The sequence below is a fragment of the Fukomys damarensis genome, unplaced genomic scaffold (genome assembly GCF_012274545.1).
Source record: "Fukomys damarensis isolate Sample0158 unplaced genomic scaffold, DMR_v1.0_HiC HiC_scaffold_11, whole genome shotgun sequence".
NCBI lineage: Eukaryota > Metazoa > Chordata > Mammalia > Rodentia > Bathyergidae > Fukomys > Fukomys damarensis.
This window is the reverse complement of record NW_022900923.1, coordinates 18,042,848-18,066,581: the sequence shown is the minus strand read 5'-3', so window position 1 is coordinate 18,066,581 and position 23,734 is coordinate 18,042,848. Positions and strand designations below refer to the sequence as shown.

General features: G+C 39.6%; 1 protein-coding gene across 9 annotated transcripts in view; it reads right to left on the bottom strand.

The window, feature by feature from the left end:
• The window catches only part of Rabgap1l (RAB GTPase activating protein 1 like), a 591,762-nt gene that overhangs the window by 10,320 nt on the left and 557,708 nt on the right, over window positions 1–23,734 (bottom strand). For 7 of the 9 annotated variants that reach the window (XM_033762099.1, XM_033762101.1, XM_010630198.2 and 4 more), the window contains 4 exons: window positions 23,087–23,179; window positions 11,679–11,789; window positions 5,127–5,231; window positions 2,640–2,723 (listed from right to left, as the gene is read on the bottom strand). In XM_033762099.1, the coding sequence (XP_033617990.1) occupies window positions 2,640–2,723; window positions 5,127–5,231; window positions 11,679–11,789; window positions 23,087–23,179 (393 nt within the window). Of the gene's footprint in view, window positions 1–2,639; window positions 2,724–5,126; window positions 5,232–11,678; window positions 11,790–15,411; window positions 16,372–21,436; window positions 22,913–23,086; window positions 23,180–23,734 lie in introns of those variants that run through there. The other 2 variants (XM_010630201.3, XM_033762100.1) reach the window with 2 other exon arrangements.

The window sequence follows — 23,734 nt, the reverse complement described above, 5'->3', positions numbered from 1 at the left end:
CCTTGCATTTGTGAGGCACGTGGTGGAACCACTGAGCTAAATCCCCGGCCCCATATACCCTTTTTTTAAAAAAGCATTTTGATGCTAGGCATGGTGGTACAAGAATGTAATCCTAGCACTAGAGAGGCTGAGGCAGGAAGATCGCTGACTGGGCTTAGCAAGTTCAAGACTAGCCTGGATTACATAACAAGAACCTATCTCAAAAACTAACCAACACCTCAAAGCATTTTGAAATGCAGTCAATCATAGCCAATTCTAGCTACAGAATGTACTTAGAATAAGTTTTATATCCTAATTATATTCAAATAGGTGGGTTTTCTGCCTTTTACCATACTTGAAGTTTGCCTGATAACAGTCAAGAATAGTCTCAAAAATTACAATTTGAAGACTGTGACATATATATATAGTGGCAAAATGTGCTGATGAGAAAATGCATTTACAGTGGTGGCAAATTCCAAAGCATGTGAGACATGGTCTTTAATGTTCATGTTCCTGATGTTGATTAATGTCTAACCACCCCTTCTAGTCACCCAAAGTTAAAATCTCAGGCTCATTTCCCATGCTTTTCCTTGTTGACCCCCTGCTAAGGACTATCTCTTGTATCCTTCTCTTCTGTTTTTTCATCTTTATTTTAGCTCAGAGTCCCCTTTCTTCTCAAAATCTGGTATTAGAGCTTTTTATGTTCTGTGTTCTTCCTGTGGTTTCTGCCACTGGTTCACATTCCTCAATATGTCCTTGTGCTTGCCACTTTCCTGCTCAAAAATTCCTACTACAAACAAAATAAAATCCAAACTCCTCAGCCAAGCCCTAAAGACCTTCCTGGATCTGGGCCCCAGAAGACGTTTGCTTCTCTTTTGAACCTCTTACCAAATAAAATGTTTTTTCTGTTAATCTGCCTATGTGTTGCTCCCTGTTCCCCTAATTTGCATCTTATTTTCCTTCATTTCCACACATTTAAGTCTCATCCAAGACCTGAAGTAGAGATCAAATCATCCCCATCTCCAGGAAGTGCTTCCTAATCTCCCACATGTAGGAAGTACCTTTTCCTTTTATTTATTCATGGGTATTATCTCCCCATTGCAAGGTAAGCTTCTAGAGGAGAGAGATTAGATTAATTCATCTTCTGGTCTCCTAAAGTATTAAGCCTCACAAATAGCAATCATATATGTTATTACCATAAAAAAGAGAGAGCTCTGAAATCTTGCATGAATATGAGGAATTCATATGAAAAAGTGTTCATAATATATGAAGTGACTGAAGCTACTTCCAAAATAGAATGAATATATAATTCATTGTGATTATGCACATTATAAATCTATTTCACATTTATTTATATATCAACAATGCATGCTCAACATATTACAATGATTATGTTTAGTTGGCAGAGTTAAAGGAGACGTATTTTCTAATTTTCTACATAAAAACAAATTTCACTAATATGTAGAAAAACATTAAAAACAAAAATAGTACACATCAGATTTTAACATGCTAAATGAGGCAGATGATCCAACAGAAATCCTTGGATCAGAAGATGGCATATGTTCATCAATTCTGAAAACCTAGAATGGGTATAGTCCACTGAGTGTCTCTCGGCCATGACGAGTCCTTGCCATGTCCAGCCAATAAAAGAGACAGGAACACAAGAGCAACTAGAATGAGGGCTTTCTGGGACCACCTGTAATGGAGCCAGAAATGTCTTCAAGGAATTCAAGCCCTCCACTGAATGAATAATTCACAGTAGAAGCTTCCTACTAGCACCTGGCCTGCAGTGGGAAAGACCGAATCATGGCTTATATCTAGATGTCCCACCAAATCCTCATGTGGTCACAGATGGAGCTTTCTACAGGTGGCTGAATCTAGAGTGTATGATGCTGGGATTAAAGATGTGATGCTGAGATTGATTCACGGTTGATGCTAGGATTAAGGCTGCCCCACCATGGGTTTGAGTGGACAGAATAGAAGGGATAAGCAGAAAAGGGGCTACTGTTGTTACTGCTTGTTGCTTCACTACTTCTCTGCTTGCTGCCTTCTGCCTGCCATGAATTATTTCTCCTATGCCCTGCCACCCTTGGAGCCAGCCAATTATGAACTGAAACCTCTACACACTGACCTATAATAAACCTTTCCTCTTGTAACTTTGAGTGTTGGGTCTTTGTTTCAGCAATAAGAGAAGTAACTAAGATGGGCCACTAGCCATGCAGGGATAAATGGACTGATATTGTCTACTATGACAGCAAATTATGCGCTGATATCCTAACTACTGCAATTTAATACAGCCACTAATTTCCCTAAGAGGAAAATGCTACTGGTTGATCTATTAGAAATTAGCTTCTGAGTAAAACAGAAATAGGATCTCAATGGTAGTATTTCCCATCTCTCTAAATCTATCAAACATTTTAAACAACCAACAGATTGCTTTGGTCAATTAGACTTCCCAAGTTATGAGCAAGCATTTTCAACTGCTGTCTATTTCACAAGAGAGAATAAGCCACCAAATTAATAAATCTAAAAAGAAAAAGCAAAAGTATTCCGCCACCTGCTTCACAAGCACAAGGTCCCAAGTTTGATCCCCAGTATCAAAACAGCAAAAGTAAAAAGTAATTACTTTTACAGCAACAAAATCTACAATGGCACATTACCTGTTTATATTCAGCAATGATAGCTGTAGTCTTTTTTATTTCATATTCTGCTTTCTCTAGCTGTTTCCTGAAGACTTCTTTTAACTAGAAAGAAAAACATTAGATTTCAGGCAAAATCTTAATAAGTTTCCATAAGCATCTATATTTAAGTATCCCTGATTCATAGTGATAATGGTAACATCTATAAATTATAAACTTTTCTCTAAAGTTGTATCTTGAACATTTGAAAACCTAATTATTTCAGGTGTAAAAATCTATTCTGCAAAGTAGATTTATAGCAACCCTATTATAAAACTGTTTATGCTTACTACTTGACAATTACATTGTGAAAAAGTGTCTAAAAACTGTCTTTATTATGAATTTAAATCTAATTTTTTTTTCGGTAGCAGGTATCAAACTCAGAACCTTGTTCTTGTGAGGCAGGCATGGTGCCACTGAGCTAAATCCCCACCCTGAATTTATTAGTCATGATGTTATAAATTACTGAGAAAAAAAAAAACACAAAGCTTTTTCAGTCTTTGCTGTCACTGCTATTACCTCTCTGCAGGCAAGGACAGGAGGCTTTGGAGTCAGGAAAAGATGGAAGTAGAGAAGAGTTCTTAAGAAGGACCAAAGATTCTGGGAGTGAGTTTAGAAGGAGCTAAAGAGACACATCACAAAGGTACTTGTTATAGTCACTGAAGGGCTAAATTACGAGTGTTATTTTTAAAACCACAAATGTTTTGTAGCCCAGCGCTCTAGAATTCTGGATACAGAGGAAGGTTAAAGTAATAAAAACGTTCAGCTGCTAACAGATAAAATGAAAAGAATTCAGTGCTGCCAAATTATTGACCAAAAAACAACTCTTGCTGATCATTAAGTACATAATCAGAGTAGAGATGAATTCTTCAAGGCAGCATCGCAAATTATTAGTATTAGCATATTCCACCCCAGGGAATTAATAAATTACTGCAATTATATTAGACTCTATCACTAGAAAATTTCTAAATTCTTCATATCTGTTACATTCTAAAATTTTAAAAACTATTTGAGATTATACTGATTCAAACTCAGCTGTTTACATTAAGCCTCTACTCTCCGTCTTACACAATTGACGACATGAACAGTAACCTTCCCCTTTCCTATAAGGCCACAGTGACTACAGGACAGACTTAGCTGAGATGCTGTGAGCAACTGTCACTAATTTTCTCTACGCCATAGCTTTCTCATGTGACAGATGAGAACAATCCCTATTTCACAAAGACACCATTATAAGAATGCCCAAAATAGATCAGTGGGAGGGAGATGGTAAAATATCTTGTACTGTTCCTGCAACATATGTACTAGGTGAGTACTCAGCAAATGTCATCCCTTCCCAATTTGGGTATCAGTTACCTAACGGCAACGTGGGGCAGGGACAGCATAGCTTAAATTAATTTGCCAAGAGCTTCTTCACCTACAGTAATACAATGGCCTAAGGAAATCCAGAGGTAAAGGGAAAAAAATCCAGTCAAGGCACCTACAGAATCTACAAACTGGATACTGCTTAGGCCACACTAACTGCCAAAAATTTATTTACAACAGTCTAACAAGGAGGAAAAAGAAATCACGGAACACTTTTTGTAAGTCTTGGAGGTGTTAAATGACACCATGTATAATTTCACTAAAACTTTTCTGGTTACTTGGATGAAGGTCTTTTAAGTGCTTTATAGTCTTTTATATTTAGGATTACTGAGGCCCCAAAATGAAAAAAATTGTGATTTAAGAAGTTTCCTCACTTCCTAAATTAGATATATTAGTAAAATCCAAAAACTCTTGGCAGTAGACTTGAATGGTCTGTGAGGAAACTTCACCCTACAATCTAATCTTCAGCCTCCTGGCAGGGAGAGGGGGCAGAGAGATACTGGCCAAGCAGCCAGCTCGTGTGGTGGGGGAGCAGGAAGCTCCCACTCCTCTCTGCCCATCCTGTACTCCTGTGGCACACAGGGCAGGATGCTGAGTCTCTAGGGTTTTTGTTGCCGCAGGGAAAATGCTTAAGTGCTCTGCCAGGAATGTTACCACTCCCTCCCTCCCTCTTGAGGCTTGAGTCAGGAAAATGAAGTGTGACTGATGGAGGTGGAGGCTGTTTGGCAACCCTGGCAGGGAACACTGTTGGCTTTCAGTTTCAATGCTCATCAGCCACTACTGAAAAGTCAGTTATGTTGGAGACACGACACAGAATTTTCAGATTCATCAGAGTTCTTGGATCATAATCGGAAGTTACTAAACTTGGAGTAAACTCAACACTCTTGCTAAACATCTCAGTGAAAGCAAATTCCTAAAAGCTTCCTGAGGGCAGAAATACCACTGCCTCATCTAACACCCTTCAGAAGAAATGTCAAGACTCAACTACTTACGTTCATTGCTTCGTCATCATCCTTGACTTGGAATAAATTTAATTTCGCTTCTTCTTTACAGTCTAACCTCCCTCTCAGTCTTCCAGTGTATAGATCCACTTGTGCCTCTTACCTGGGCAGTCTCTTCTTCCTGCTTCCTCTTCTCCTCCTCAGTCTCCACCAGCCTCTGCTTGGTCAAGAGGAGCTCCTTATTTAGCACATCCGCCTTGTCTTCTGCCTGCAAGGTGGGGCAAATCACTGCCATGATGAAGGTAAAGGATGTGTATGTGCTATCTCCAAACCCAGCCTCCACTCAGTATTCCAGTTACTCTCCCAGCTTGCCAAGGTGACTGATCCTTTCTCTGGCCAACTATGTACCCAGCACTTAGCACATATTACTCCTATTCCTCACAAGAATACTAATTTTATAGATAAAGACAGTGAGGTTTGGAGAGATCAAATAAGCTGTTCTGGGTCACACATCTAATATGAGAGTCACGACCTGCATTCAGATTTGACTGACACAAAGTCCAAGCTCTTTCAGATGTCTTGACAACATTCACTCTGTGGAGATGGATCTCAGGAGGGAACAGAGCCTCACATTGCAGCTTCTAACTGGTGGTCCCTGGGAGAAGGATCAGAGGGGTCAAGTGGACAGGCCGATCCACAATCAGTGGTGAGATAAAAAAATTCAAAGACTCACTGAGGTAAACCGGTCACGTGGCCTCTCACACAGACCAGTGAATGCAGTAATGGGAAATTAAAACCCAAAACCTATGATAGAGCCACGTGGGAAACTGAAGTACAGACCAGAAGTCAGGCAGGGAAGTGTTCTGAAGTGGCCAGGAAGACTTGGAGAAAGCTCTTTAATCTTAACTTAGAGTAAAAAATTACCTACAAAAGTACTGTATATGCATTTAACTTGGTTATCATTGTTTATATCGTTTTGGCTTTTGTAGTACTGGCATTTGAACCTAGGGTCTTAGCACTGAGCTATATTCTTGGCCCTTTGGACTTTTTTCTTTTGTTTTGATTTTGAGACAGGGTCTTGCTAAGTCAACCAGGCTGGGCTTGAACTTGTGATCCTCCTGCCTCAGTGCTGGGAATACAAGCATGTGCTATCACATGTGGCTAACAATGCCCCTTATACTCCAGGGTCCTCTCCTCCTCTCAATTTGAGCTGTGTTGTTCAGAGTGAACCAGCTCTGCTGTTTACATGTCTCCCGTGTAATGATAGGTTGGTTACACATGTGATTTGTTTTGCCCCACAGACTTTCACACTCCAGGAGGAACCATATCTCTTCTGCTCTTTGCTATATGGATGTGGTTCTCGAAGTCACTGCAGAAGCAGACTGTGTGCAGTGGAGGTGGCAGAGGGCCACGGGATAAGTTCAGCAGAGAAAACCCTGAGGCACAGGGGAGACAGCTCTTTGACGAAGCTATCTCTGGGACAGCAGCCACATACTATCCAAGTGATCACGCGAACGGACCAGATGTCCCTGTCTGTTTCACCGTATCTCCTACAAGTCCAGATGGCCAGGCCTGCACAGTCTGCTGGATGCCGGCAGGGAACTGCATCCCCTCCTCTCTCTTCTCCCTCCTTCCACCTCCTTTGATCCCATATCCCAGTAGCCATTGCTCTGTTCCCAGAGCATTTGGATATTTAGGAGAAAAAAAGTTCCTCAGAAATCTCAAAAACTCTAAAATTTGTTCTGATGTGTTAAATTTTAGGACGGAAAATCTGAACAGCAAGTGGACATGCTAAAATTTGAAGGAGACCTAACTACTGCAACTTGTGAATGCTGCAAGTTAAGTTTTCATAAATTGTAGGTTATCTGATGTTGATTATGGAAACTCATAACTGAATTCTAGAGCTGCTGCCAGATGACTGAGGTTACTGTCAAAGCAGTGAGAGCCTCCCCGACATCTCTGGCAGAAGTCAGAGAGTGGTGATTAAGAGCAGCTATACTGAGCACCTCAGTGTTATTAAAACTCCACCTACTCTCACTCCGCGTAACTGCAGCCCACTGGTTCAAGTTTCACCCTAGAATGCCTGAGTTCTGTCCATAAAAAAGACTGTCAACTGGGCCGGGGATTTAGCTCAGTGGTTCCGCTGCTGGCCTGGCAAGCTCAAAGTCCTAAGTTTGATCACAGTACCAAAAGAAAGACTGCAACTTAACCTCCTCTTATCGTACCCCCCTAGCAATTCCCACTAAGGGAAGAAAATAATCTTTTATTCTATGCATTGTGACACTCTAAAATAAATGGTTTTCTAAATTTGATCTCTTAGAGATGCATTCAAAATTTTAGTCAATGCTACATGACTTCAACAACAAGCTACCTGAATCCTGTTGTTTTATAATTTTGGAAACCTCTGTAAGAGCAGGGAAAAAAATACTTCTCTGAGAAAACTATTTTAGAAACACCTAAATATTTATGCTAAAGACCCTATTAGTTTATTTACATACTTTCTGCTTAATAGTCTTCCCTAGGTCAAGGTAAAGCAACCTTACTTATTTCTGTTGTTATCATAGCCACTACATGGAGCTGCCATCTGCTGTGGGTCCCAGTAATACAAGGCAGAAGTCCCACAATTTTCCAGGAAGCTTCTCCCAAAGTTTCTCCTCTAGGTTAAACTGTAAAGTAGGAACAATTGGCCTTAGCACAATATACAGTAATCTGATCTGAAATAACTTGATTCTCCTTATAAAAATAGGCTCCTGGCTGGGTATGGTGGCACACACTTGTCGTGAGTCTGAGGCCAGCCTCGACTAACAACAGACCCTGTCTCAAGAAACCAAAAACAACAAACAAACAAACAAATGAACAGGCTTCTGGGTCTTTGTACAGCCAACCATTATCCCTTATTTAAACAAAAATTATCCTTAATGTTAAATGAGCATAATAATAAACAGTTATGCCAATTCTACCTTTGGAAAAAAATTATAAAACTTTCATCATGATAGTAAGACTCAGCAGAACACGGTCTTTATTAAGTCTTCGAATCATTTATAAGTATGTTATGCCTCAATCAAAGTTCTGACTATAAGACTACTAAGAAACAAGCATTGTAACATGTACCTTTTTTTCACTTAGTTTATTGGTACTTGTTAGGTATGCAGTGCAGTTACATTCCTCATTGGGATCTTGTACCTTTCCATGATGCATCTCGGTTCTTATTTTTTCCCCATACCGCTGCCCTCCCTCCCTTTTACCCCCTCCACCCTTCCTATTTACAAAGACTTTACATTTTTTTCCGTCTCTCTTGTTTTTTCTTTTCTCCTTTCCTTTCCCCTACTCTTCCCACTTTGTAATATGTACTTTAAACACGAATCAGCCACCTGGCACAAGGTTCTAACATCAGGAATGAACTTTCAGGAATGATCCCAGAAAGAACCAACCAAGACAGTCACTCACTTTAAAACAAAAGAAAATAATGTACAATTTATTACTTTCTGTTCTATCAACACAAAACTTGCTTTGGTTAAAAGAAACACTCATATAGTCTTTAGGGCCATAGTCTTTTGTTTCTCTTGTTTTGTTCCTTGAGTACAGGGAAAGACAAGAAGGGCTGAAAGCAGGTTGCAACAGAAAATGAAATGGAGATGTGTCTTTTTTTCCTGCCTAATCCTTGAAACATCCCTATGTATGGAATCAGAAGAAAAAGGAAGGGTCTTTCTGTCAAGAATCTGTGAAGAATCTTTGGTCCCCTTGGAGGCCTGCAGCCAGGGGCACTACAGCGACAAGGATGAGAAAAGATACCTAATTACCTTATCAGTGTTGTCTGACATTACACAGTCTCACATACAGCCTGCTTTCTTGCTGGTTTAATGTTTGTAAAAGCTTTGCTACTTTGATTAAGAGAACTGATTTTAATAAACTGGTGAGGCTATGCTTTCACTTGGGCTAATGCCCTTCTAGAGGGCAGGACACTTACACTACAGGAAACACTGACAGCAAAAAGTCCCTGTGGAAGCAGAAACTGCCAGAAGAAGTTAGGAGAAGATACGCATGAAACAAATTTTTATTCTTTCATCTAGATAATTAGGTCCAAAGAACAGGATCGAGGTCAGAGAAAAGGAGAAGGGGAGAGAGGGAGAGAGAGGCTGGCAAAGAGGATTCTCAGGAATTGTTTCTTTAAGGGCTGACCTCGTACCTCCGCCTTAAGATACCTGGGTCTTAATCAATTATTCAGGAGTACCCTCTAATAGTAGTCATTTAAGACTGACGCACAACAAGGATTCTCTTGGGGGTGAAATGCTTTTTTAAAATAGTATTTTTCCTGATTATTAAAGTTGGGCATATTATATGTAAGAATAAAAAATTATTTCAAAAAGATATTTAACAGATGTACGATCATTCTCCCTTACTATTGAACATGCACTGAAGTAAACAACTCTATGAATTTTTTTAAGAGTCGCTTTCCTAGTCATAGTATAGATATGTCAGTTTCTTCATTTCTAAAATGAGAGACTTAAAACAAATAACACTTGTTTCATGGAATTAGGAAGGGACAATGAGAAAATACTTAAAAAGTCCTGTTTGGTGATGACCCCCTAATAGTAAGTACATGGCAAAAATTTAATATTTTCATATGCTGAAGCCTTGTATAGGTTTAATGCATACTGACACATACAGTACAGCTACCTTTCCCTTTCTTTCTCCCTCTCCCCCGCAGTGTTTTGAGATAAGGTCTCACTATGTAGTCTAGGCTGGCCTCGAACTCGTGGCAATCCTATTGCCTATCTCCCAAGTGCTCAGATTACATGTGCTACAATGCCCACCTGCCTTCTCAAACAATGTTCAACCTCTCTCCAGCTCATTTCACTGTATCCGGAGTCCCATTGTCTAAAGTTTTTTCATTTAGTCAGTTACCTTCTGGAAATTATCAGAGGCCAAAATATTCAAAATGTCAGAATCAGGTACGGGTCAAACAATTCTGAAAGCTTGTATATAACAAAGACTGTCAATAGTACTAACTGTCTGATACCTGGCTGGGCTTGGCCCTGTCGGAATGGAAATCCCTCTACCTTTTTGGTCTGGTGCCTTCATGTCCCTTCTCTCAACTTCCAAATGGGCTGGCTGAATGGGGTTTGTAGTTTAAGGGACCAATTTTTCTTTTAAGGGTCTGTTTTTTTCTGCCTCCTACATCCCATGTCCCAGACAGTATAGTCTTTTATCACCCCACAGTCACACAGGGGCCGGGGGTATAGCTCAGTGTAGAGTACTTGCCTAGCTTGCAGGAGGCCCTGGATGCCTTCCCTGCCACAGGCAGGGGTGGGAGTGGAGGTGGTTATATGCCATTCAGTGCTCACTCCCTCTGTTTACTCCTCTCCCTGTTAGCCCTACCTTCCTTAATATGTGAATCTTCTCTCTCACCTTACTGTGGTTAAAACTTTTGAGCTGCTTATATGAGGAGAAAAGAAGTGGCAGACACCATTTTTAGCTATCCTTCAACTGTCAACAAGTGCAGATTTGTTATTAATGAGTATTTTAAATATTGTCAATGCACAATACAGCATAGGTAGTGACTCTTTAAGACTGAAGAGTGTGAGTTTCGATTTTTGTGACCCTGTACCATCTATTCGATCTACTGTTGAGAAGTCAGAAAACAGGGTAATAATTTTAAATCTGCACAAAACTGCTTGCATTTGCCAGTTATCTCTGAAAATAACAGCAGTAGAAAACGGGAAGTCTGGAGACCGTCAGCACTTTTATTTCGTCATTGTTGTTGTTTTTGTTTTTGAGACAGGGTCTCACTATATAGTTGAGACTGACCTGGAACTCACTATGTAGCCCAGGCTGGTCTCGAACTCACAGCAATCCTCCTGCCTCAGCCTCCCGAGTGCTGGGATTACAGGCATGCACCACCACGCCCGGCTCTGAAACTTCACTTTTTAAAAAAAAAAATTTTTTTTTCAGCTTTAATTGAGTTTATTGGCACATTTTAGGGATACAGTACAGTTACATTCATTGTTGGGATCTTGTACCTCTACATGACAGGTCTTGATTCTCATTTTTTCCCCTTACCGCTGCCCTCCTTTCACCCCCTCTTCCCCTCGCCATCTACAAACACTTTATTTTCATCTTTTCTTTATCTCACACTTTTTTCTTTTCCCTTATTACCCTTCCCCTACCCACCCCACCTTCCCTACATCTTTAGCTCCTTTCTTCCCATTTCACAATGTCAGTAATCTTATTAGGATCTTATGTATTATTGCAGATTATTCACACCAGGGAAACTATTCGGTATCTTCACATTTATTACAGATGAGAATTCTTACTGGAAAAAAAGGTGCCTACAAATGTCAGAACAGCATTTAGTATACTCTTGGGTGACTAACAGTCTTAGATGATTATGCTGGCAGTTCTTGGTTTAGGAGACGTACTGGCAGAAGAGGCATCAGAGAAAATTAGAGGTCTAAAAATTATTTCATGCATGTTATTTGGAAATGACCCAAACTGTTCTCAAAAGCTTTACTTTCCTGTCTTTAATGGGTATGAGACTAGGATGAAGCTAGAATACAACTACATTGGTCCCCTTCCACCCACTCAACTTGTTTATCAAGCAGTTCACCTGCGCCTAGAGCAGAGGGAGCTGGGGTAATGTGGGGGAGAGCAGCGTGGTCCCTGCCCTCCAGAAGTTGTCACAGACTCAATTCCACCTAGTGAACTACAGTTTTACCTGATCCAAATCATTCCGCAGAGCAATCTTGCTGGTTACGAGCTCATGAGCAAGGTCGTCATTCTCTTGCTCCAATCTCATGCTGGCCTCCTGTAATCTTCTGTTCTCCCTCTGCAGAAAAACAGCAACAGCCAGAGGTGGATGTTAGTATCTGCACATACAGTAGAAACAAAAGGAGCTAATGGGAAAAACAAGCAACAGCAACAAAGTGAACTTTCGTAGGTGTGAACAGGAGAAGGAGCAAGTGGCACAGGAAGGCATGACGGCTGTCTGGGAAACAACAGTGAGTTTAGCCAGCAGTGCAGATGCGGTACTCTACCCAGAGGACTTAACAACTGGCCCTCAAATTCTCCAGACAGAACTTAATTATAAAAAGTGAACCACAAGAGCAAAATTCCTAACCAGACTCCCAATGCCATGAGGTTCTCATAGAGACCTAGAACACTGACACAAGCAATTCTTTGTTGGAAACATGCATGGGAGCTCCACCCCTGGCTGCAAGAGAAATTGTAAGACGCAGAAGGGATGACACTAGACATTTCATCACATTGTCTTCCAGGATCAGGGTTCGCATCGATACAGAACATTTAAGAACATTAGTCAAGATATGTGGGTTCATGACCTTGCTATTAGTTAATTTTTAAAACTTCTTTGAGTAAGTATCTATTTTTTGAAAATGTTTGTGTGTTAGTAAAAGCCATAGTACCTATAATAAGTTTCTAAATGTTTGTTTCTTTTATTTAAACTTCAGATAAAAAGATACTGCAGGGTGGGGATTTAGCTCAGTGGTGGCACACTTGCCTTGCAAGCAAGCACAAGGTCCTGAGTTCAATTCCCAGTACCCCCCCCAAAAAAAGTAAAATAAACTACTGGTCTGTCTTTTTCCCCCCACACCCTTGAACTCCCAGAGGAAAAAAATGTGAAACAAAACTATGTGACAAAAGCACCAAGTGATTAATTCTTATGAAGCAAGTTCTCCCCACTTTAGCCATTGTGAAATTGGTATGTTTATGTCTATTTTCAAATAGCAATTCAGTGCCTTCCATTCCACAGTGTCAAAACTGCTGTCTTTGCTTCTGTTAACGGTTACAGGAGATTCAAGCCAGATGACCAGAAAGACTTCAATATGGTGATGCCATGAATTAGATTTACCTCCCTGACTGTTTTCTGTAAGGGTGGCAAAACCAGAGAAAGCACCGATGAAAAAGAAGATAGACGACGACAAATACATGTTCCAGAACATAGTGTTTCACAGCATACTAGGTTGGGAGAAGTTAATTTATCTGTCTCTTCTAGAAAGAAGAGTGCCTAATCTGTCTTTTATGTTTTGCTTTTTGCTTTGTTTTTTTAAAAAGAACTAAAAACAGACAATAGGGAAAAGGCAGAGGTTCTCCTCGGCAGAGCACTCATAAACAGGGAAGGCCAGCAGAGAAGTTAAAGGACAAATCTGAATATCTGACTATATTTTTATGTGTGTGTGTGGGTGGGGGGACCTTGGAATAGTTGGGGGATGTCAAAAATTCTTTTAAAAGATATCTAGTGAAATATTCCATATCACTTAAACATCTAGGTTAACCCATATCAGAATTCCACACAATAATAAAATATTACAAAAAAATAGTAAGAGGAAATGTGCCACCTTTTAGGAGAAAAAAAGTAACTGGGAAATCCAATTTTTATAACAATATAAACAATATATATAAACAGTTTGGTTGGTGGATTATTTTTAGGGTTGTCCTCATCCTTTAAAAATGTTTCCAAGTTATTTACACTGAATATATATTTGTTAGAGAATTTTTGGAAAGTTTTATTTAAAAACAGGCAATTTAGAATTCGAATTTCACTGGCAGGAATAAAGTACTGAAATGACAGAAAAACTTTTTAGTCCACTCCTGATGGAAGGTCGCATTCTATACAGAGCCACAGTGTCTCATCCTTTGTGACAGGCTCAATATAACCTCTGAGAAATATTGCCTGGCCAACAACTCTTGCCCCAGATACCCTGAGAAGACGGTATCTGCATCTGAAAAGTCAACTTGTATCCCTCAAGTTCTGTGTGTTCCCTCAATGTGCACACGTTCTGCCCTCCCACAGAAGCATAACAAATGTGGGAGCTAGGCCAGAGCTTCTGCAATTAACCTTCTGATCTCTGTGAAAGGAACTCACTTTCTAGCAAGGGCTGGAGAGTCAGTTTTCACTTCTGACGCATCTATTACTTATTTTTGTGCAAACAACTTATATACCTGCAGAAAACTTACATTTAAAAATCAAAAAGGTTTTGAAAACTCTTTCAATAAATTTCCTCCCTGCCAGGAAAGAACAGCACCACCCAGAACAATTTCAACAAAACTTATTTCATAACACACATTCTTAGGTGGGGAAGAGATTTTTCTAGTTTCTTGATAAATCCTTTCAAGAGACCAAGTATAAGCCTACTTCAATACCTAATCCTGAGTGAAGTCTCCTTTTTCTACTGAAACTGTACTCAAAGAACTATGTGGTACAAATTGCTTTTTAGCTGTTATTTACATTTCGTTGCTTTAGCACAAGTCAAAATGCCATAGCTACCAGTTTTTCAGGTTATAGTTACCTGTTTAGAATTGCACTAAAATAACCTCCAGGTAAAGGCATATGATGTTTGTGGGAAGGCATTTTATTAAAGCATTTAAAAACCACACTAGGTAGCTATTTCACTCCTGATCAAAGACAAACGTCTGATGGATTATATGCTACAGAAGAAGGAGGGGAGTGAACTCAGCTGAAATTCGGGCTGCTAACTTCTCATTACAACGACTGCAACAACTTAAACCCTTTCTCAGAGATACACATATGAAGGGGTAGGGGTGTGGCTGGGGAAAAACAGGAGAAATTGAGTGTCTGAGGATCCCTCAAAAGCAGAACAGGCGAGGGGGCGCAACTACTGGCTTTTGCTTTAGCAAGAAGCTTCAGTTTGGTGTCTGCAAAGCAAGCCGCACAGTGGGAAGTGTCAGACTCCAGCTGTGCACTCACAGACAAGTGGGAAAGCAAGCTTTGGGCCAAAAATGCAGTATCGTCCTCCAAAGTATGAGCCTGAGGATGTCGATGTGTACTCACAAGTCCTCTAGTGCCACTGAGCGCTACAGTGAGACACAGCTACCGAGATGGAGACTTCCTGTGAGAACTCCCCCTACAGACCAAGAGTTAACAGAGCTGACATCGCTTCGCTGTCTTTTCCAGCCCTTCCCAAGGAGCCAGAACTCCGCAGAACTGACTGATTTAAGAGAAGTTTGCCTTTATACCAGAATGGAGAACGAGTTTAGGTTTGATGGGCTTGGATAAGGGAGCAACCTTGTTTGGTTCGTTTTGAAATGTTGGCAAGGTCTGCCCACAGGAGAGACTTAAAGTCAGCCCTGATAACCTCAGTCAGCCCAGAGACAGCAAAAGCAGAGGTACTGAATGCTCGGAGCCTGTAAACAAAACAGGAAGGTTGCTTCCTGTACCTTTCAGAAAAGACTGTAGGAGACATTGGTTACATAGCCCTTACACCTCACACTGTACCATCTGAAGCATATTCCATCTCCCAGTTGGCACCATTTGAACAGAAAGCAGCCAACAACTTTCCTCGTTAGTCCCCTCCCCTCTTCCATACAAGATGCACCACTGTGAAAGTTTGGTTAGTAACTTTTGGGAGGAGGATACTGCATTTATCAAAGAGACAGACACTGATACAGACGCACATAGATTAAAAACTTACCTCTTCAAAAGTCATAGACCAACTACCGTTTTCAACCATAGGTACAAAGACAAATGAAAAAAGATGAACAACAATGAAGTTGTACACCTACTAATACATGTAGGAGATGGCAGTAAAAAAAAAGTTGTTAATGCTACTTCCCTGTTCTGTTTTTTTGTAGAACTGTCATAGACTCTAAGTTCTCTCTGTGACTCCAATTGTTCAAGGGAAGAAAGTGTACGTGAGGCAGCCAGTGGGCAAGTCTCAACTCAGGAAGTCTCATACTTAAAACTCCTCCCTCCACACTGCTATTGCAGTTTGCATGACTTATGAAAATGCTGCTTTGGAACTATTAGCAACTACAGTGTGAGTTGTTTATGCTGTCATTAAAGCTGGGTGGAAGGAACTTCCTCGTATGACAAGATCAGAAGCTTTGCAAAATAGTTCTTCAGGTGAAAGAATGAAATTGTTGAGCAAAGAATACTGTTCCCACTTCTCACTGGCTTCTGACGGTGACGGCTGATGTCTAGTGAAACAATCCAAGAGACAGAGAATGTCATTTATTCCAAGTTGAGAGACCAGAGAAATGTGAACTAGCAATGAAAAGAAAATTAACTAAGCTTTAAAGGAAAAAATGACAGGGAAGGATGTGGCTATGTAAACCCTAGCTCAATATTTTGGGTGTGTCGTCTGCTGCTATGATGAATTCTTGGCACATGTTTTTAACAACATTTAAGCATCAGGAAAAATGTGTTTTTAAAAGACTCAGCACAGTGTCATTAGCAACAACACATTCAATTCCTTCATTCAAAAACAAAAAACAAAACAAACCTTCTTTAAAAGAGTAGACAACCATCATATTTAAAATTTCAGCAGTTTTTGGCATACAAAGATACATGCTTATAGGTGGTATGTTTACATGTCTGTTTCATCTGTTCATGAAGATTTCAGAAAGTATAAATATTTTTAACTGTTTAATGCCTTCCTCCTTTTCTCAGGGGATCCAATTTTATCTTTCTGGTGGAAATTTTAAATGTTTTACATGCCAAACTAAAAACAAATTTTGTCAGGTGGCAAACGAGACTGCACTTCTTTTAGCATTAAAAAAAAAAAATCTATCCCCAAGCACAGGGGCCAGCCAACCTTCAATGTCAATGGCCAAATAGTAAATATTTTGGACTTTGCAAATCACTCATCTTAGGTATCTTTTTTGGTACCGGGGATCAAACTCGGTCCTTGTGCTTGCGAGGCAGATGGCAGAACCACTGAGCTAAATCCCCGGCCCTACAAATCACACATCTGTGCTGAAATTACTAAGTTCTGCCACTATCATATAAAAACAGCCACAGACAAAAAGTGAACAAAAAGGTGTGGCTGTATCCCAATAAAACTTTATTCACAAAATCCAGCAGTGAGTTTAACTTGGCCCACTGGCCATTATGTGTACTCTTGTACACAAGTAAGATTTTCAAAAAGCGAATGGGTTACAGAAGGTGTAGAATCATATTAGCATATAATTTCCCCAAGAAACAGGAAACCAAACTTTCTCAAAACTAAAAGTATTGGAGAATTCTGAAGATCATCAATAAACATACTTAGAAATTCTTTGTGTGTTTCACACTTGTACCTCCCCCACGTTAAGTGTAACTGAGTCAGTGAACCGGCATCATCACAAACCACTTGCTCCTTTTTAGCTACATTGCTTCTGAAGCTTCAGAAGGGCTCAGGCTTGCATTCTTCACCATCCTACAATAATAAATTCACTGTTATCCAAGCTCAAAAAGAAAGTAGTAGCTTTCTCAAGTTTCTCATTAAGTTATCACAGGCAGACCGAAACAATCATGTCCATTACTATTCATTAAAAGCACATTATTTCATAAAATATTTCCAAAAGTCAGTAATAGTATCTGTGATACGAAAAAAGGAAAGAAATGTAGGCTTATTTTTTCACTGGTAGAACAGCATTTTTCTTTTTTTTTTTTGGTACTGGGCATCGAACTCGGGTCCTTGTGCTTGTGAGGCAGGCGGTGGAACCACTGAGCTAAATCCCCGGCCCAGAACAGCATTTTTCAAACACAGATTCATTATCTTGACTTCCATGAGTAAGGTAGGGCCCAGCAAGGAGGAAAAACGTTCCCCTCCCTTTCTTATGGGTAAGAAATTTAGCATAATTTAAACATGTTCATTAGTCAAGTTTTAAAAATATAATAATTGTACCAAATCATTTTAAGTCAATGATATAAATATGGCAGATAATACAAGGACAATTAATCATTACTTCAAATGTTTTATATTATTCTTACTATGCATAACTAAATGATGTTTAAAAATTATACACAGCAATACATAAATATGTGCAAGAAAAAATGGTGTAAATTTAAATGAATCATTTTTTATTTGAAGCACTTTTTTTTCTGAATGTAGCACTAGGGATGGAAAACCCTTATTCATGCTAGGTGAGCATCTATCACCCTCTTTTTTTTTTTTTTTTTTTTGAGACAGGGTCTCACTACATAGTTGAGACTGACCTGGAACTCACTATGTAGCCCAGGCTGGTCTTGAACTCACAGCGATCCTCCTGCCTCAGCCTCCCGAGTGCTGGAATTGTAGGCATGCGCCACCACACCCTAACTCTTAAATTATATTTTGAATTTTTTTTTTTAGATAGGGTCTCACTATGTAGTTCAGGCTGGCTTCAAACTCAAGGCAATCCTCCTGCCTCAGCCTCCCAAGTGCTGGGATTACAGGTGTGGGCTACCACACCAGGCATTATATTTCCATTTTTTAAAAATTAAGATTGATACGGGCATGGTGGCACATGGTTTTAATACCAGCATTCAAGAGGCTGAAGAAGGAGGACTGCTGTGAGTCTGAGCCCAGCCTGGGCCATACAGTGCATTCGAGGCCAGCTTGAACTACATAGCTAGCCCCTGACTCCCCCCAAACAGAACAAAAAGTATTAAGATTGGCATGATGGCACATGCCTATATTCCCTGCTACTTGGGAGGCTAAGGCAGGAGGATGACAAGTTTGAAGCCAATCTGAGCAACTCAGTGAGACTCTTACTCAAAAAATAAAAGTTGGATGTGATGGTGCATAACTACAATTCCAGTGCTTGGAAGGCTGAGGTAGAAGGATCGAAGAGTCTGGACTGTGTAGGGAGTTTCAGACCAGGCTGAACTCAGAGTAAGCTTGTCTAAAAAAAACTAAGTAAAAAATAAAAAGGGCTGAAAAGGTAGCTCTGTGGTACAGCCCTTGCATGAATTCCTGGGATCAATCCCTGCACAGCAAACATGCGGGTGCGCGTGCGCGCGCGCACACGCGCACACACACACACACACACACACACACACACACACTCACCTATACACTAGATTTAACTACACTCAAGAAAGAAGTTAACATTCTAAATTTATACTGAACTGGGATAAGATACTTTAATTCAAAATTATGTATATAGTATGCTCTGTACATGAAGCGCAAGAGAGTGTAAGCATTCCAGATTCTCTCTAGGAGTCCCCATTCTGAACAGATCAGCTTTACTGTGCTTTGGAAGAGTCACTGAATTTAATTCATTAGCTATGTACTGTGCAGGGACTGATCCCAGGGACTCACGTAAGTGCTCTACCACAGCGCCACATCTTCAGCCCCCCACCTTTTTTTACTTAATTTTTTTTTTGAGGCTTAAATTACATTTATAAAAGTAGTTCTTTAATTAAACAAGAAAAGCATGTTGGCCCAGGAATTTAGATCATTGGTTCCACCACCTGCTTCACAAGTACAAGGTCCCGAGTTCGATCCCCAGTACCAAAACAACAACAACAAGAAAAGCACGTCATTCTCCAAAGGTAGGTGACAGCTATAGTTCTTTAATTTGATTATATCACTTTTCCCCATAATGAAAACAATTTATTTCCTAAAGACTGAAAATATTATTTTGATTTCTGAAGTTAGTATCTGCTTGGGTGTTTAGTTATTAGTTTTAAAAATGGTCTAAAACAGGGCTGGGGCTTTAGTTCAGTGGCACCATGCCTGCCTGAGAAGCGCAAGGTCCTAAATTCCATCCCCAGTACCCACCGAAGGAAAACCGTCTAGAACAGCTATACACACCCATGAATGTATATTTGCTGGGGACTTGCAAAAAATTTTTTTTACTTGATACATTTCTTCACCCCCATTTCACTTCAGTTGAAAACAATCAATAAATTTACAAAGTGAATTATCAGAGTAACTAAAGATATTACACAAATTTTGTCAGGCACAAGTTAAGAAGGACATTAAAAGAAGTTTAGAAAAGTATTTTATATTTGTCTTCCATTAAATTTCCTTTCTATTTTTTGGCATCTTGTCACAAAATTAAACAGAAAGAGAACGCTAAAGGCTATCAGTGGTCATCACGGTGTTCACGGACTTACAAATACAAATCGATGCTGAGAGCACGGGTGGTATAGGCAGTGTACATGTGTGTTATCTTTTATGTAAATGTGTAATGTGTATGTATGTGTATCCCACATGCAACATATATTCTACCTAGAAACTAATGAGCATTACTAAAAGTAAGTGTGTCACCCACTCGTGTAGGTCTTTCCCCTACAATATGGGCACACGCAGGATCAGTGGTCACTAATCGGCTTGAACTGTGACAGTGGGCAGGTCTCATTCTCACAGGTACCTCTGGTGTCTCTTTGGGCTCGTGACAGAAAAATGGAGGGCCAGAGGCTCATCTTCTTGGAATATTTTGCTTATTTTTTGCGGGGATGAGAGAGTGAGTCCATTTACAGACCACAAAATCATGCTTTTAAATGTACAATTAAGTGGTTTGAGCATATGCACAGTTATGCAACCACTACCTACATCTATATTTTCACCATGCTTATTGTTTTAAGGTTTAAATTTATACCAACAGTATTTTCCCCTTCTTCGTGGTTGAGACGGAAGTGTTAAATACAAGTGAATATAGTGATATAACCTGAGAATGCAGATTTTTGCGTATGTCATGAAAACAGGCACAAAGCACATGCTTAGATCGATACAGCAAGCAGTGTGACTGCTTAGAGCCTTTGCTACATTACTGGGTCATTAATTCCAACACTGGCTATTCTGAAATAGTCCCCCCACCCCTTTTCTTTGCGATACTGGGTCTTGACGTGTTGCCAGGCTGGTTTTGAACTTGTACACTCGTGATCCTCTTGCCTCAGCTGCTGAGTCACTGGTATTATGAGTGCGCCACTCATCTCTCTGGCTGCAAGATCCCTTTAATGTCTGCTATCCAGTCCAAGAGGAACAGCATCATACTGAAGTATGTCTTAGAATATCCTGTATGTGTCCTGTAAGACATTTCTGGGCCTTTAAAAAAATGACTACCTCAGTGTCCCTAACTCTCTTGCCACACGTTAGTTCCTTAAGGAGCGGTGTTACTGAACCACTGCAGAGCCCTCAAAGACTTTTCCCAGATGTTCATAAACTGGGTTCCCAGCCTCCAATTTGGGAATCATAAAATACTCGCTCCCAGTACATAGAACTTGTTCTTGACAAGATTAAATTTAGATCCTAGAGGTATTTTCTAAGATACTTTGCTGTTCTAATTAAGGTAATTACAATTCGTTTCTTAAACTCGGTATTGATCATCTGAAGGAACAACGCAGTTCGTGGTGAGAAACTATGTTGTCAACTATCTTGAAAATGTAATTATAACTTCAGGATTGTAACTTTACAAAATATATGACCAGGACAAATATCTAGACATTATTAAAAGGTATAAAAATATCAGTTAGATAATATATGAGAAGCTATTATAGTAACCCAAAAGAAAGAACCCTAGAGGACATCTGATATGTACAAGAGGTCATTATACTGAACTTAAAAGGAGTATTTACTTTCAAAACAAAAACAAAAAAGTTTAATTGTATAGTCTTCAATTAAAAACTAAACTGATAATCTTACACAAGTTCTTTAAAAAATAATATGCATGACATTATTTATTTATACATACCTGTTTTGATAAAAAAAACATTTAAGATTCAATAATAGTTTAGTCCATGCCAGTTTTTTAATGTACAAGCTTGGGTTTTCACTTCCTTCTCTTCTCTCTTTTATTTAAAGCATTGTTCACAGATTTATATTCATAATGATGGCGGCATCAAGAAAATTAGAATGATACAAGTAGCAGGAGGGTTTCACTTTGGATCCTTAACAATATTTTATCATTACCAGTTTCAAGCCTTTCTACAGCAGTCTGTTACAGGACATACATTCAGACTGCATTTAATGAGGGAATAATGATGTTTGGAATTATGATAGCTATTCACAGGACCTTATTATCACTTCTTAAGCCTGTTCTATAATCAAGAGGAGAAACATACTGACTAAAATGAGATAAATAGTTAACAATACTTTGAAGAAATATGAGGACAATCTATGAAGCCCCATATGGGGCTATATGATGATAATAACTCTTGGATAATTCAGTGGTAAACTTCATAAACTAATAATAACCATATTTACTGAACACCAACTATGCACTGAGTATTTAGCCTACAGCATCTCTCACCTTCACAACAGCCCACCAAGAAATCATATACATTACACACTTTACAAATGAGAAATAGGCGTAGTCCAAGATGCTGAACAGTGGCATAGATATTAAAATCCCCAAGTGGGATTCCGCATCCTAGTTGGACACATGTTTTAGCCAGAAGTTTAACTCCAGTCTGGCTACAAAATACACACACACACACCCCTTCCGTATCACTCTGCTCTGTCCGTAACGCAAGCTACTCAATTCTGCAACAGAGTGAAGGGTGCTGCGTGAGCGTGCTGTGTGCAGCTCTCTAACCACGTACAAACAACTCTAGTTACCAAAGGGGAGGTCACCCACAGCGATTTCACTACTAATGCCACAACAGTACTTTTCTTAGCAGGACATTTTGGCAGTGGCAGGGTAATGATATGAAGAGGGAGGGAACTCTACGGTATGAGTCTAAAGAAGAACACGTTGAAGGAAGACAATAATATTTCACATGAAAAACTCCAGCACTGGATCTAGGGACCAGTGGCGCTTGGTACTGTTGAAGAGGTCTACCTTCATGAACTTTTTAAAAAGTACCACAGCTAACTAGGATTTTAAACTGAAATCATTTTGAGACTGCAAACTACACACAGATGTCTCTGTTATCCTTAAAATTGGTTTGTGGAAATAAACGCTGCGACAAACACCATTACTGTGCTCGATACACCTTTGTGCCTTTTATTTTTCTTTCTGAGTGAGTTTGTATTTTTTTAAACATTTGCTACAGACAGAGGTAAGTCTGGAACATCCTTGTGTCAGTCTTGGAACAGTTCACCTTCTAAGTCTTTGTGGAAGTGATCATGCACAGCTAAAACAGTACTTGGCCATTTTCCTTTTTCTCTCTCTCATTTTTGAAAGTAGAGAGCCACTTTCTTTCCTTTTCCCTCTCTCTCAGCTTCTTATGTAGAGTCCCAGTATAAATGCAACAGCTGGAATTACCTACAAATATACAAACTGAAAGAAAAGAAATATGGTTGGCTACTTGGGAGTCTGAAATGAAGACAAATCTGGACAGTTAGCATGATCAAGCAGCATCTAAGAGAGTGGAACAGAGGGAACTGAACTTGCCACAAATGCTGCTACAGGGTAAAAAAGTCCATCACTGACAGTGCAAAGCGGCTCCCATACCTTGTACCTATCCATGGGGTCTTCCTGTTGCAGCTGGCTCTCCCGCATTGTCTGGTATTCTTTTTCATATTTCTTCAGCTTTTTAGTTGGTACCTGCAAAGTTTGAAGAAATGCATGTAGATAAGACCGTAAGTTAGGAACATTTAAATGTAATTCTCAATTATGTTTCTAGCATCCTCAGGAGCACTCCTCACTCAAAGTTCAGGGGGTGGGGGATCTAGATGTAGGGCAGGGCCTGGCAAACTTTTCCTGTAGAGTTCTAGACACTACGTATCTTAGGTTCGACACTGTGGGGGTCACATCCATTCAACTATGCTGTTACTGTACTTTATTTACAAAAATAGTCATAGTTCATCGTCTCTGTTTAATAGTATGGCTGATACTATGACCTTGTCTTGCATATGTATTTTGTGTACTTAGTGCCATTTATTTTAACTATCTTTAGGTGTAACTCACCCATGGCCTTTTACCATCTTGAAAACAAAAATTATTTTATAAAAATAAACTGAACAATAATAAATATTTTAAAATAGTTAATATACTAAAAATATTCTGGGCCAAGGATTTAGCTCAATGCTTCTGCCGCCTGCCTTGCAAGCGCAAGGACCTGAGTTCGATCCCTGATACCAAAAAAAAAAAAAAAAAAAA